The sequence below is a fragment of the Rhineura floridana genome, chromosome 4 (assembly GCF_030035675.1).
Source record: "Rhineura floridana isolate rRhiFlo1 chromosome 4, rRhiFlo1.hap2, whole genome shotgun sequence".
Lineage (NCBI taxonomy): Eukaryota > Metazoa > Chordata > Lepidosauria > Squamata > Rhineuridae > Rhineura > Rhineura floridana.
Genome location: NC_084483.1, coordinates 29,649,982 through 29,666,262, shown reverse-complemented (window position 1 = coordinate 29,666,262; position 16,281 = coordinate 29,649,982). Strand labels below are relative to the sequence as shown.

The 16,281-nt window shown below is 39.1% G+C and overlaps 1 protein-coding gene across 2 annotated transcripts in view; it reads right to left on the bottom strand.

The window, feature by feature from the left end:
- The window catches only part of WDFY2 (WD repeat and FYVE domain containing 2), a 58,740-nt gene that overhangs the window by 36,647 nt on the left and 5,812 nt on the right, over positions 1-16,281 (bottom strand). For both annotated transcript variants that reach the window (XM_061622723.1, XM_061622722.1), the window contains exons 2-3: positions 9,199-9,266; positions 5,121-5,194 (exon numbers count right to left, since the gene is read on the bottom strand). In XM_061622723.1, the coding sequence (XP_061478707.1) occupies positions 5,121-5,194; positions 9,199-9,266 (142 nt within the window). The remainder of the gene's footprint in view (positions 1-5,120; positions 5,195-9,198; positions 9,267-16,281) is intronic.

The window sequence follows — 16,281 nt, the reverse complement described above, 5'->3', positions numbered from 1 at the left end:
TTCTGATCTACTCTTTTTTTTTTTTGACGAATCTGCTCATTTTTTCTGCTACTAGTTTTTTGGACGCTGTGAACGAAAGCTGTTTTTGCACTTCTGGGCATATAAGAGATAAGGGCTGTCTAGAGTGTGATGCCAGTTGGTTTGAAAGATTAACTCCTTTGTAACTGGATAAAGAAATAAACTGCTCTTTGCTTGGGACATTGAAAATTGAAGGGGTTTTGTTCCTTTGGCTTTAAGAATGACAATTAAGATCATGGATGTACAAGAAGGGACTTTATCTTTAGACATGTTTCAGAAAATAATGAATGGGATTAACTCAATAAAACAAGAACTGAGAAATAATAGTCAAGCGTGGAGAATTGAATTTGACGAAATGAGACAGGAGCTGAAAGAAATTCAGGATTCTATGAGAAAGGAGAATAAAGATGGATCTGGAAAACCAAAAAAGGATGAAAGAGAAATTAAAGGCAAGGTTCAAACTATGGAGATTGGATTAAATATGGATATGGAAAAAGATTTGGATTTCCTGGCTGTGATGGATTCTGGAGACAAATATTACGGTTTGGAACTCAGCGCTGTCACTGAAGGAATTGAAGAGATTGGAGATAAAGATATTATTGGTTCAAAAAAATTCCTGGACTGGAAGGATTTGATGGAACTTGAAATGGAGAAAGCTAACAGAATTAATCCCTGTTTTGTGTCAATGGAAAAATCTTCAAGAGATGTGCTAGTGTATCATATAAAAAAAAGGAACAGAGATGCGGCTTTGCAACAATACTTCAGTGATATGTTCGGAACTGATGGCAAGAAAATATCTGTGAAAAAGGAAATTCCTATCAGGCTCTTATTATATGACTATGACAGCAAGATTATTGGGTGCGTAAAGATGGAAGATGGAACCAATACGGATAATGGAAGAAGAGCGATTTGAAATTACTGGATTTAGTAGACTTGATGAGTTGGATTAATTGACATGTTTATCTAGAAAAAAAATTGATGGACATATATCTCAAGAATTGGAAACTTCTCTTTGACTTTTTGTGGAAGAATAAAATGATATGATGTTAATGAGATTTGTAACCAATTAAGATAACCGCTGGAGGAAGGTGATTTTATAATCTATAAGATACAGGCTTGTTATATATTATAGACTTATAGCTGAACTACGACAAACCGGAAGTCAATTTTTTTATATATTTTTTTCTTTTTATTGTATTAGTTATGGATTTGTGTTTTTTCTTTTTGTATTGTTTTCGTTTTGAAAATTTGAATAAAAATTAATTAAAAAAAAAAAAAGAAATCAGAAGAAGGCTAGGACTGGGGAGGGCAGCTGTGAGAGAACTAGAAAAGGTTCTCAAATTCCAATATGTATCACCGAACACTAAAGTCAGGATCATTCAGACCATGGTATTCCCGATCTCTATGTATGGATGTGAAAGTTGGACAGTGGAAAAAAGGGGATAAGAGAAAAAACAACTCATTTGAAATGTGGTGTCGGAGGAGAACTTTGCGGATACCATGGACCACAAAAAAGACAAATGTTAGAACAAATTAAACCACAACTATCACTAGAAGCTAAAATGATGAAACTGAGGTTATCATTCTTTGGACACATAATGAGAAGACATGATTCACTAGAAAAGACAATAATGCTGGGAAAAACAGAAGGGAGTAGAAAAAGAGGAAGACCAAGCAAGAGTTGGATTGATTCCATAAAGGAAGCCACAGACCTGAACTTACAAGATCTGAACAGGGTGGTTCATGACAGATGCCACTGGAGGTCGCCGATTCATAGGGTTGCCGTAAGTTGTAATCAACTTGAAGGCACATAACGACGTTCACAATTCCAACTAACATGCCAAATTAGTAGAAAAACTTGCACAAATATATACTCACGGTGTTACTAGGGTATTAGAAGACCAGCTGAACGGATGACTAACCACCTATCAAAATTAAGTGGTCAGCCTAATTCCTGTTGCTTGGCAACTCAACTTTGTTGGGACCTCATGGTAATGGGCTGCAAATATTTTGTCTCTCTGAACCATTCAGCTGATTCTGTTTCAATTCTGACTGGGGAAGTTTCCAACGTTCTCCTCATCCAAATTTCTCATTGGATTTTATAGTTACAAATCACTGGAAAGGCTGACAACTGATAGTGGTTAAATTTATAGATCTTCCAGATTCCTATTTCTGGAAGGAGTTTATTGGCCTTACTTGCACATAATGGTAAGCCATAGACGGCAACAAAATCATTGCTTGCCATGAACAAGCAGTGTGCTCGTGTAGACTACTCGATCATGCCCACTTTGTTCCTCGCTTTCCAGAGCAAGGAAACAAGCCACAGAGCAGCTGGCTTAGTGTTTACGCACAAACCAGTGCTTGTGTTTTGTTTCCCCCAAAACAAACCACAAGTAGTAAGCCAAGAACAAACCTTGGTTTCCATTCATGATTTATCTGAAGAGAAACCAAATACAATCACTGGTTTGTACGTGACGGCTATGCCAATCATTATGTGGTACATTCCCTGGCTTTGGAAAGTGAGGAGTGAATGGGACCTGACTAATCAGTGCTAATGGTAAGCCATAGTTTGCTCCCAAATATGGCTTACCATTATGTGCAACTGGGCTATTGTGTTCAGGGAATGAAAATGTTTTATTATTTTCCCAGACTGTGTAAGTTGAAAGAAAATATGTTTTGGAAATAAGTGTTTTATAGTTTTCCAGGAGCATCACTGCACTCCTGCAGAAAATTAAGCACATGAAGAGGAGTACAAGAATATGCCTTTGGGAAAGCTGCCTTTTTCTCCTTAAATACACACAAGAGTAAAGAGTGCATACTCAGGCTCCATTACCAAAATGCTGAAATTTCCTTGTCTTGCCAGAAGAGATCCAGAGTAGAATGTAAGGTGTAACAGAACTGCAGAATATTAATGGAACTGAACTAAAGGAAGCCAGTCATCCCCCACTTCTGATGTCTTAGCACCAACCATAAACAACTCTCTCACAGCAAAAAGAGCAAACATGCTTCTAGCCCTCCTGACAGGAAAGATAAGCTTGAGAACAGGGACATACTAGTTACCTAGAGGCCCAGAATGCAGATACCCAGTCAAAATACCCTTGTTTGTTCTCTTTCTGTTCTAATGGGTTTAGGAATACAGCAGCTACCTCGTCCCAGTTCAGACCATTGGTCTAGCTAGCTCAGTTTTGTCTACACTGACACAGCAACTCTTCAAGGCTTTAGAGAGGGACTTTCCCAGCCTTACCTGCTGATGTCAGAGATTGAAGTTGAGCCCCTTAAAGCACGTGCTCTACTACTGAACTACAGTCTTTCCCCAAAACTAAATCTCAGGTTAGTTTTACAGCTTCATGTACTAACTCAATAGTAAGACAGAATAAAGAGAATAAGGACAGGATTTTCTCTAGAGATGTGGACAGCAGGCAATCTAAATTACACGCAACAACTTTAGATCTCCAAAGCATAAATTTGCTTGTATAACTCCTCACTTAGAACACATTGCCCATTCCTGAATTGTAGGTCATTTATACATAAAATACATCAACCAGGATGCCACTTAAGTGAAGTGGAATGGTTATCTGCATTAAGGTTCAAGGTTCTCTGCAGAGCAAATAAAGTCAAAGTTAGGAATATGCTTGACAATTAGCCAACAAGCATTTATAGAGACACAGTTAAAACTCTAATGCAGGAATTCTGAAGTTGTTTTTCTGGCAAAGAACATTAAGTGTCAGGGTGGCAGATGCGTAGACAGATTGGCAACTGGGGCCTCAGGGAGAAGAAAGCAGAAAGGGAAAGTGGAGAAGCCACAGGACTCCTGGACATACTTTGAGACCCACAACTGAAAGCATCAAATGGAAACAAATAGCCCACGAAAACAGCTCATTCAAATATCGGAAGCTAGCACTATCAGTACCAAGATGGAGAGACAGAGAAAGAGAGAGAGAGAAAGATGAAGGAAAAAAAGGAAATGCAGGGTGGAAAATTTTCCAGTGCTTATTTTTCCAAGGAATTTTTTTCCATTTCATAAATTCATTAGTAACAATGAATGGATGCCAACTGCAAATGCAATTCCAAGCACATTCAAGCAGCTTTGAAGTTTTAATGTTTACCTTTGTTTACTAACAAGTAAAATAAACATGTTAAATTAGACCTAGGGCATCAGAAAAAAATCAATGCAGATTATCCTAATTTCCATAGGAAAAAAATCCAGAAAACCCCCATCACTGGCCTTCAAATACCTGCATGACAGTGCATTAGCACTCTCACCCCCACCCTGGCAAAAGACAAGGCTCACAATGAAGAGGCTGAGAAGAATCAAAAGTTGAAGAGCTTGCCCTTTCTCCACTCACTGGGCCACAGCTAAATGAAAGTGCCAAAGCTAGGAAATTTTACTCACGGGGCAGGCTTATAATATATGCATATGTGTGTGTGTATATATGTGTACATACATATTACTTTATTTTGTTAAGAGAATGCATTCCTAAACATACTTAGAAGCAAGTCACACTGAAATCAATAGGACTTACTTCTGAATAAAATTTGGTTAGGCACTAATCTGACTGCTTTAAAGCTCCGAAGCTGTGGTACAAAAACTCTGCTGGCCACAGTCATGTATCTACTGTTCCCTACTCCCGCACCAGCAGAACTCAATGGTTGGACATGTTAGGCTTGTAAGCATGAGGCATATGGGAAACTGCAAGGGTGCCATTCAGCCTGTCCTCCCCAAACCTCCAGACAAGCTTTACAACTGCCATCTTGAACATGTTTCTAATTACTCTAAACCAAAAAGCGCCACATTAAGTAACAAATAAATGTATATACTGCTTACTAAAACACCTCTAAGCAGTTAACAATAAACTATCTTGGTTTAAATGCATTCCTTGAACTTTGAGGCCCCTTTTAAACCCTTCATCATGCTAGTTATGACTATTACTGAATGCAGAAGTAAATTTTGCTTATGACTTGCCATTTCACACACTGCAGATTTCAGTTCCATTCACCTGCCGTTTAATCAAGTGTCCAATAAGAAATCCTCAAAAACACACATGCTTTGGTGGAGTGAGGAGAATGCATCTTAACTAGAAACATTACTCATGTGTACTTACTGAGATTGTACCGTTGTCCAGACCGACAGATAGCCTTCTTGTTTCTGGGTTAACCCACATGCATGAACACGGAGCTAAAAATGAACATATTGATGCCATTAAAACTATTTACTTTTATTGTTCATGAATGTGAAAGGACAATCTAGTCAGTTTTATCCCGCTGGGAGAGGGAGAAGGGAAAAAGAGAGAGAGGGAGGGAAAGAGGACAAGAGAATGAAAGAAAGGAATCTAGTACATGTTACCAGTGACCCTTTTAAATGCTCTTTTAGGGCAAGGATTTCACATACAGCATCTCCAGGGTCCTAGCCCTAGGATTCATGCACTGAAGGGTTAAAGTTATGGTACAGTGGAGGAAGTGAGAGACAAGCATGGGGGCAACTGTGATGCTCAAAGCCCTGACAAAAAGCTGTGTTATACTTGAGCTCCTTGGATCAGCTATGAGGCAGGCAGGCGTGGATCAGTGCTGCTCTTCTCTTGATAAGTACACAAGGAAATATCCATAAACTCATAGCTTCACCTTTTTCATGCTGTTCTGCATAGCTTTGTATACATATCTCCAAGAACGCTTCATAGTTCTGTGCTGTCTTGACTTTGACTTTTCAAACGTCTTTTTTGAAAAGGTTCTACTTCTGTGCTCTTTAATCTTGTTTCAGTGAACATTCTGCTGTAGCTCATGCATTATAATTTGATAGGCTTTCTTTTGAATGTAGGATAAAACATACCTTTATTATACTTAGCTAGAATTTTCCTCCAGCCTGTTTTTAAAGAGATGTAATAGGTTAATACACTTTTATTTTTTGTGTGCTTAATGTAGTCATTAAAAGCTTTTATTAATTGGAGAAAGCCGATTTTGATCATTGACAGCAAGTGGTGGATCTGAGGGATAATAGGAGCACTCTTTTTTTTAGGCTATTCTTGTTCTAGTGCTTTTATTTTGATAATGAAACAGAAAATATTTCTTGCTAACTATGTTTTGATTGTAAGATCTCAAATGTAAATTTTGGCATAGTTCTGCAGAAAAGAAAGCTTGTACTTTGGAACAATAAAAGCTGGTCTAATAAAAAAATAACATTCTAGGAGTTTTTAACATAGCAATCATTAAATAACTTGCTTTTAGACAAGAAGAGGTCCTGATGCTATACTGAGAACTTGGCAATACAGTAGAAATTTGATATAATGTCTTATTGTACCACGGAATTGGATATACTGTGGGTGTGACCATGTCCCTCAAGCAAAATACTGTATATTCTATTTTTCTGTTTGTTATACATCATTTATTCGTCCTCTGTGTTCCTTGTCCCTGGTGAGTCTTCCATTTGCTTCCTCTGTGTGTTTGAGTCTTTTTTTCTCTCAGCGTTTTTAAAAATCTTCTCCCTGATGTCCCACTTATCTCTCGACCCTTCTTCAAGTTCTCGCCTTATTGTCTGAGGAGCATTATTGAAGTATGCATAACTTGTTTTTCCTTCTGTTATCCTTCCTATTTCTTCCTTCCTGCTCAGTTCCTCAGCAACAGTGGGTTTTTTGCTTCTCTAGGAACCAGGGTCACAATGAAAGCGGCCAGCTTCCTTGCAGCTGCTGTTGATTGTCGGAGAGTAATGATTAAATAATATTTTCTTAATTTTAATGTTTAATATTTTTATGCTTTACAAGGAAATCTCCTGTTGTAGTTTGCTTGGTTTTATTATGTACACGAGTTACATTATTTTACTTTTCCCATTTCTCACTTGTTGAACATTCTGTATGGACTGGTCTTTGACTGTAATAAATAATCAAATCAAATCTAGGAACCAGTATTATACTTACTGGCCATTTTCATTGTAATGCAGAAGCCTATAACATGTGTGCATCCCCCAGTCCCAGCACTATAATGAGCTTTCACTGTATTAATATCTACATTAGGTATACAAGTGAATGGCCACCTTAGTATAATTACCCTGAAGAAAAACGTAGCCATTTTAAAAGCTCCAGTCAGTTATAGGGTTCTGTTTCCTTCTCATAAAAGTACATGAATGCGATCTTCAACCATGAGAGATAGATGCTGGGTAAAAAACACACTCAAGAAAGATTTGCCTCTTAGCTCTACACATCAAGGTAGTTGTCAGGCATGCTACCAGGAAACTCCCACATTATTGTCTGCATAGTTATTAACCCCATTATCCTAACAACCTCTCTGCTAGTACAGCAAGCCTTAGGGTTGTGCTCGCACAAGCGGTTAGGGTTTTATGGGAAGCTCCTCCAAGAACAGACTATCATTAAAAAAATACCATAATTCAGCCTTTGCTAACCTGGTGCCCTACAGATGTTTTGGACCCATGCTGGCTGGGGCTGATAGGAATTTTAGTCCAAGACATTTGGAGGCCACCAGGTTGGTGAAGACTTCCATAATTTGCTCTGAAATTCCATCACTCTCAGTTTAGGCTAGATTTGCAAGAATGAAGATAACCACCATACAGATGATTAGGAATGTATACAATACATTTCTAAATGATCTTGTTGCTTAAAAAACAAGCCCTTCTCCCTATGGTTTCAATAACTAATTATTATGGGGCCAAAACAGGCTTACTGTACAGTATACCCAGACACCAACAAACCACCCATGCATTGTATTGTACCAGCTTGTCCCCTCTCTCTTCTACAAATGAACACAAGAAATCCGATATCAATATAAGAAGTTCAATTGCAAGCTAACTTAATTTCACAGGAATACCATCAAAGGGTCTTTCAAAGTACATATTTATTCATTAATAAGTTGTTGAGAAATCTCCCCACCATCACAAATATTTTGGAACCACATGAGGACAGACAAAGTTATACATGACAAAACACTGAGTACCTGACAACTAAGTCTCCAACCCTCTTTCCCATTTTCTAATAATCAAAAACACACCTCTGCATTTGTAAACTTTGTTTGTGAACATAGGCACATTTGGGAAGAAGGGCAGTGCCCATTCCAGATATTTCCATGTAGGGTTGAGAATGTTCTATGGACACATGTTACATTCATAGCTTAAGGCATAATACTTTGTATAAGATTAAGATGGTTTAAAGTGTAGCAGGGATTTAAATCCAGCCAGCAGGCCAGAACTGGCCCACCCTCCACAGGCCATTTTTCACAGGTGGGTGGGGCCACCCTGCCAGTCACCTGACATCATATATCTTCAAGTGATTCAACTCAACGGAAGAACTGGAAGCGCACTCCCAATTAAAGCCATTACACAGAACACAGGTTACTCTCTCCAGGTTTCCCTGGCCACTCTCACTCAATTGCCAACTGACTGAACATAATCTGTTTTGAGAGCAAGTTCAGCTTTATGTTAGAATGCTGCAACACCACTGCTGATGTTTGTATCTCAAAAACTATTCCTTAAGACAGCCTTTCCAACCTTTGCGTTCCCAAATGTTGCTGGACTACAATTCCCATAATTCCTGACCATTGGCTATGTTGGCTGGGGCTGATGGAAGTTGTAGCCTAGCAACATTTGGAGATCCAATGGTTGGGAACAGCTGGCTTAAGAGTCAACGCCCACATCATTATTTTTTTTCACATAAAGTGATACATACTGAATGTACAAAAAGTTTATAATTAAGGCTAAGAAGAAATGGAAAATTGGCCAGTCATCTGGCTTCTCACTGATTTATATTTAAATATGAAGTTTGCATATAACTAAAGCTTTAATATCAGTGCCTTTTTGAAGATTGTTTGAACAAAAACAGTTTATAGAAAGGAAGATTTTTTTTCATGTAATGCAGGATATTCTGTGTTATAGAAACATCATAGTCCAGGGTAGCCAACGTGGTGCCCCAAGATGCTGCTGGACTACAACTCCCATCAGCCTCACCCAGCATGTCCAATGGTCACAGAGTGATGGAATGTGGAGTCCAACAAATCTGGAGGGCACCACATTGGCTGTAATTGTTGTACACCAAAAGAATTATATTTTAGAAGTTTATTTAAATGTCATCAGAATTATGGAAGATCCACATTTAAAAACTTGCTATTGTGATCCCAGCAGCTAATTGGTGGTGGTGGTGAAGAAAAAGTGAGTAGAAAAAAGACTGAGTATTGCAAAATACTTACATGGCATTGCATGGTATATGCTAGGCCAATACTGCCCACTATCTCTCTTCAGCCATACACGAACAGTTCTGTAAAAGAAGGGGAGGAAGCATCTTTAGCATTTCTCCATCAGTAGTGGTTATTAGTAATGAATTAATGGATATAAGTGCTAACTATGCGGGTTTGGTGGACAGGACTTTTGAAGACTTGCCATCATTAAGAATTAGCTGACTGGACTGCCTTCAAGTCGCTCCCAACTTATGGTGACCTATGAATAGGGTTTTCATGGTAAGCGGTATTCAGAGGTGGTTTACCATTGCCTCCCTCTGAGGCTGAGAGGCAGTGACTGGCCCAAGGTCACCCAGTGAGCTTCATGGCTGTGTGGGGATTCAACCCTGGTCCCCCAGGTCATAGTCCAGCACCTTAACCACTACACCACACTGGCTCGCAAGAATTAGCTAGAAGCGCTCAAATTGATCCAACTGCCCCCCCATAAAATATATGCAGCAGGAACTAATGGCAAGGGTCAAAGTCAAGCAACACATAGGCAACTGCATCAATAGCCCTATTTTGCCGCTTATTGCTTGGGTCTTTGAAGAAAAAAAGTTATGATGCTCTGTCCCAGAAAATTCCAAACCACAGATCTGGCTGCAGAATTCTGCACAAGCTGCAGTCTCTAAATGCTCTTCTAGGGCACACTCATGTAGAATATGTTTTCATAGTCCAGACAGTGACTAAGCTATGCATGCATCCAGATTTCTCTGTTCCAGAAAGGGGTACAGCTGGTGCACCAGTCAAAACTAGGCATTGAGTACAATAATCACAGCTATAGGGTAACTGTAATGTTTTATTAGAAATTTGAACAGAGTGAACGGAATAAGTAGCAAACAATGACACAACTTTTAAGAGGTTGAACGTGCCACATTGGGCAATATCCAACTTTGTGTGAAGGTAAGTAATAGGTAAGTAATTCCATTGCTCTCATGGGCTTACACAACAGGATGTCACCAATTATAGATAGCTCTAATTTGTAATTGGAATAATTTTGTTGGAATTAGTTAAGGCCATTTTCACATTCTTATCTACTGTACTATCATCATCTGAATAACTTATCTCTTCAATTGACCAAACTATTATGTGTACACAAGCCTGCCATAAGCCATTAACTGCTGATTCAGTTCTACAAGAAACAGCCAGTTGCTAATCTCTTAAATACTTCCCTAAGAGATACAACTGCATCTGCAGTTGACAATAAACCATAGTTCACAGACTTAATCAAAATCAAGAGTAATCCCTGTCAGATGTTAGGTAACTAGTTTTAAATAAGCACAACTGACCCCCAAATATCCTACTTGTGTGGTGCATCAACTCCAGCCTTCTTCGGTTTGTACATTTTTGCCTTCTGCTCTGATGAGATCGTTATTTTTTATTCCTTTCCCTCTCATCCTCACGTTAGATGCTCTCAAATAACATGTAGATCTGGCAATGTTTAGATTATTACAATACAAAAGTTAATTTATGTACTAGCAAGATAATTTTTTTTAAGATATCAAAAATTTTCCTATTTAAGTAATAGCAACCATACAAAATCAAAAGGCTTTAATTCTTTTCAGATATAGCAACATAACAGTTCACCCAAAGGGCTAATATTTTATTCACAACGGCTAGGCCATCAGTAAACAGAAACCTTGATATGATACCACTCGGCAATCATGAAGTCTTCAATCCTCCTCAATGCTTGCAAGAAACTGCAACACATCACCCAACTCTAGACTTTCTAGTCAATGTTTTCTCAGCATGGGTAAATACAGCGTTAGCCCTTACTGTGAAGTGCTTTGTTCAACGCTGCGGTAAGTATCTCATCTCACCATAGCAACATAATCTGTATGTGAGCTACTTGTTCGCTAGTTCCAGATGTCCCAGAAATCTTAGCATAGCAAGCTAAGACATGCTATATTATTCAGCATGGCTGGGCAAGATTCTTGTAGCACAAAGACCCAAGCTGTGAATCAGCGCAGGTCGGCAAATTCACACATTTTTTCCACTCAGTTATTGAGTGTAATACAATAGGTGTAATACCTTAATTCAGCCTTATACAGTCAATAAGCCAACAAAAATTACTAGCCTGCAAAAAAAAAATTACTAGCCTGCTGGAAGGACCAATAGCTTCAATCCTCTTGCAGCAGCCTGCTACATTTCTATGCTGAGCCTGGAAGTGGATAGGACTTCCATTCACCAACATCGTCGTTGCTGCATAAGGCAACAAAGCTTGTGCTTAAGTCAAGGATGAGGAGCCTATGGCCCAACTCCCATCATCCCCAGCCAGCATGGCCAATGCTCAGGGATGACAGGAGTTGTAGTCCAGAAACATCTGGAGAGCCACAGTTCCCCATCGCTGTGTTAAGTACAAGTTTACCTTAATTATCATCTCCCCCAATATATGGTCCTGCCTGCCCCCTGCATTCAAGTGGAGAGGCTCTTCTTTGTGTCCCACAGCTGGCTGAGAGGCTATTGGTGGGGGGGGGAAGAGTTCTTCTCCATGGTAGCATCCAGACTGAGGAAGCCCCTGCCACAAGAGATCCGCCTGCTCCTTTGCTTATGCAGATTCATTGTCAGGGAAGTTTTTTTCTGTTTAGGAAAGCATTTCCTCTGATTTTTTTTTTTTTTTAGTCTCCCTATTATATTTCCTGGTGAATTTCCATGGTTGTATCTTATTCATTCTACCAAATTGTTCTGTTGTTTTTTCAGTTGCATCTTTTCTGTATTGATTGTAAAATAACATAAGCTGCTTTGAGCTATACGAAAGGCAGGTTAGAAGTCCTATAAATAAATTTCGCTTAACGTAAATTAAATGCATTTTTAAACATTTCAGTTGGTGATTATTAGTAGGTTAACATCAGCCAGGGTGCTGGCTACAAATAAGTAATAAATGCCCATCATCAGCACAATGGCATCAAAAAGATTTCAGCAATGATATGTCTGAGGATGAATATTGTGAATGCCATTTAGTCTTTTCAGAAGAGGGAGAGGGAGCCAAACAGCCATCCTAGGCCTCAAGTTGCAGAGCACACAAACATTGCGGCTCCTGTGCGCTAAAAGCCTCGCACATCTAGGTCCTCCTTTTCTCCTATGCAATGAGGGAGTAAACAGCAAACCATGAAAGCTGTGCATGCTGCAATTCACAATGCTTAAAATAGGCTCTATTTGCTACTATTCTGCACTTCAGAGATGCTTTTACACATATACAGTTGTCAGCCACTTTAAGAACATTTGTGATGAACAGGTGGGGTGCAAGTATTTTAAATGGGATAAATATGTTGGTTAGAAGAGACAAGACTTGAGCACAGCTTCTAACTAGCTCATCTGGGTGTCATCAGGGCTAAGCAGGAAGATTCAGTGGCCCAGAAGGACTGAAGGAGAATTAGATCAACAATGGGTGAGCAGATCCCCAAGTGCATCCAGTTGAACTTCCATACTTAGATTTTAAAAAAAATTAAAAAAATACACAAGTTGTAATCCTGGTTCACACATAATGCTAAGCCATCATTTATTAAACTATAGTTTGGTTGTCCAAACTCCGCCCAATGGCTTAAAGGTGGTTAGTTACCTTGGTTACAGCTGGTGGTTTGTTTGGAGTAAGACAAACCATGAGCCTAGGTTCAGATACAAGTCCACACCAAAGCATGGCTTATCTCCCAGTATTATTATCATTATTATTATCATCATCATTATTATTAGATTTATATCCCACCCTTCCTCCTAGCAGTAGCGCAGAAGAGGGGGGAGGAGCAAAGTGGCCACAATTTTCTGTGTACCAGCATGCTTACATCTTCACATTAAGCCATGTTTGGCTTAACCTTACATGCTAACCAAGACAATCTGAAAACATGTTTTTTCTGTTGGCTTACAAGGCTTTATTTGTTTTAACTATGGCTTGGTGTTATCTGTGAAGCCAGCACCCTTCCTTAACCATGGTTTGTTTGGCACCCCACCCCAAGACACCCACCAAGATACAAAGGCATGAGCAAATGAAAAACAAAACACACTTTGGTGAACAAGCCATGGATTGCATGATTATCTATGGGATAACTTCTTATATGTGAACCAAGTCATAGTATTGGGGCCACCAGGAGATACCACCAAAAACACTATTTCGTAAAACTTTGTAAACAAGAGGGAGAGGCCAAGAGGTTTTAACACTGGAGCCCAACTCGGGGTATTATTTATTTATTTGATTTATATCCCACCCTTCCTCCCAGTAGGGTAGGGTAGCAGCCACCACCAAATTATTCCATATAAGATCAGGCAGAAGGGGTTCCTGAGGTTCTGGCATGATCGGAAGCATAAATGATTCCTGACTTATGCACAAACTTTACTTACTCTAGATGGCTTTCCAAGTATACCATTCAGAGTCTCTTGTAGAGAACCTAAAGAGCAAATCAAGCACAGCAAGAGCAGAAGCAGAAGGGATTTTATGAACCAAACCTCTGACTAATCCAGGGGCAGACATGGAAAGACTTAAAAGGTGGAGTATTTTTAGCATGCTACTGTCAATGGATTTATGGTGGTAACATTTTATACTTGTAAGTAGAACCTGCACAACAGAAGCAAATCAAACAACTCCAGAGTACTGGTGCAAGCCAGGGAGGTGATAAAGCTTACCTAAGGAAAAGATGGTAAGAGTTTCCAGCCAATGACAATCCACAAACACCATGAAACTAACAAAGTTGTACCTAGGTTCTCTATGTGTATCCAAAAATAGAGGCACAGGTACCCTGTCGTCACTGTTATTATGATTCAGGGCTATCAAAGTTAAACCTGCACTATTCACAGAGGGTAAGAATAGATATTTCTGTGGATTGTGACACAGATTTCTCATGGGGCCTCCAAAGTTTTGGCACCAACCTCCAGCAGTATGCCACACAATGACTTTTCTGCAGCACAAAACATTCAGGAAACAGATAACTAAAGCACAACATTTTGAGACAGTGTTAGGAATCTGACCTGGGTTTGGCCACATCTGTCTCTCACATAAGGGATAATCATCAGAAGGGACTATTAATAAATGAAGAAAGCTGGTTATGCACCTTGAGCCTTTAGCGTGTGCTGGATTTCAAATATAAAAAACATTTCCCCCCTGAAATTATAGGGTCAAGCACATTATGAAAATCTATGAATGATGCACCAGTAGATCAATTGCCAGACAAAACAGCAGGACTATTTTTCATTCAATACGCATGTGAACACACACATACACTGCAAAAAAACAGGCTTATAGGAAAACAAGTATTTGTATTCATTTGGTAAATATGGTTCAAGGCAAGAGTTGTCTGCCTTCAGATTGGCAATCACTGCTTTGCGTGTGCAGTAGAATTCCGTGGCTCAACCATTCAATCTGCTGCCACCAGTCCTTACGTCAAGACATTTAGCAGAGCAGAGTTTGACTGAAGGATTACAGTAACATGTCTTGAGGAGTCCTTTAGCCTCAAGGGTGTTTAAGTTGCTAACCACTGTGCACGTTTAACAAGAATCCAGTGAATGGTTTCCTGTATTTGGAGCTAAGTGGAATCTCAAGACACAGAGAAAAAATATCAAACAATATTCGCGTGAAATATTGAACTACCAGAAAAGATCAAAGTTCCTGGTTCTCTTATGCCGCTAATTAGTTCCAGAATATAATACTGTGCTCTTAAAAGACATGCATCTGAAGAACTTTGGGTTTAATCCAATGGTGTCGGTGCATGAGCAAAACCGACTTTCCCTCGTGCAATAGTACTTCCCCTCCCTCCTGCAGTTCCCAGTGCAGTCCTCCAGAGTAAACTGGGCAGTGCAGGATGTTTTGTTTATCATCCAGTCTGATGGAGAGTTCTGGAGAATCCACAGTTGGAAAGTATCTTGATTAGGCTCAACCAAAAAGTCACAAAAATTTGGCAAGCTTTCTTCATTAGACAAGACAGTAAACAAAGTAGGAGGGTGTGGGATGAAGAAAAAAGTAGAAAATTAGGCTAGATATTATAACCATGAGGCCAGATTGAAGATTCCCTTCCAAGATGGAGACTGCAGACTGAGGGAATCTTCCTGCTTTGCCTGCATGTCTTAGATCATATTTGGCTCAAAAAAGGATCTTTAATTTGACACTAGGCTCAGAGATGTCTCATAACTGCAGACTAGTTCAATTCCACTCAGTTCTGGAGAAACAGCAATAGCGGAGATCATTCTGTCACTGAAAACATCAATTGTTATATGCATTTGGCTTATGTCAGTATAATACTATCAACAGCTGAACACAGATCTGTTCTTTTGTTAAGACATTCTAGAAGGGAAAAAGCTGTTGGTAGTAAGAGTCTTATGTTAAAGAAGCCCTCAGAAGAGAAACACAGATAGACTGAAACAATACCTTCATAAAATCTGTTCTGCAAGTGGAGAATCAAGTTAGTTTTAGAGACCTGATTATCACTAGATGATGCTGAAGTTAGTTGCTAGTTTGCAATTCTTTATTTGTACTAACATTTGGGGAAAAAACTTAATCAGAAAACATATAAAAACTCAAGTTTATATGCCCCTGAACCACAAAATAAGCTTTGGTATACCCTCTATTATCTCCTTGACTGGGGACTGTCGTCTTCAAGGTCTACAAGAATTTTCTCCAATCAGACTCTCATACTGTGCAATCCTAATAAGTGTGTGATGACCCTAGATGACAATAAATAAGGAAGTGTGAACAGTATACTTCAAAATAACCTTTGAGCCACTACAAATCATGTACCCACAGATCCCATCCAGGAGAATGTTCTTTTTGAGATAGCACTGAATTGCATCCAGCCCAATGGTTCTTTGTCAAGTTGACTGTCTGTGCCCAGAACAACAGCAGCCAGAATAGGTAGTCCACTGCTCACAGAGATATAAGGTAGAACAAAGCTTATTTTGGGGTTCAGAGACATATGAACAAAAACATCACATTATTGCAATAGAAAGACAAGACTACATTTATACCAAGCAAAATGAGTGCTTTAATTTTTAAAAGAAAAATGTTTAAGTGACCTACCAGGAAAATTTCAAATGAACTACAAAAGAAAACGTTTGCACACTGATGATTTAGTGTGT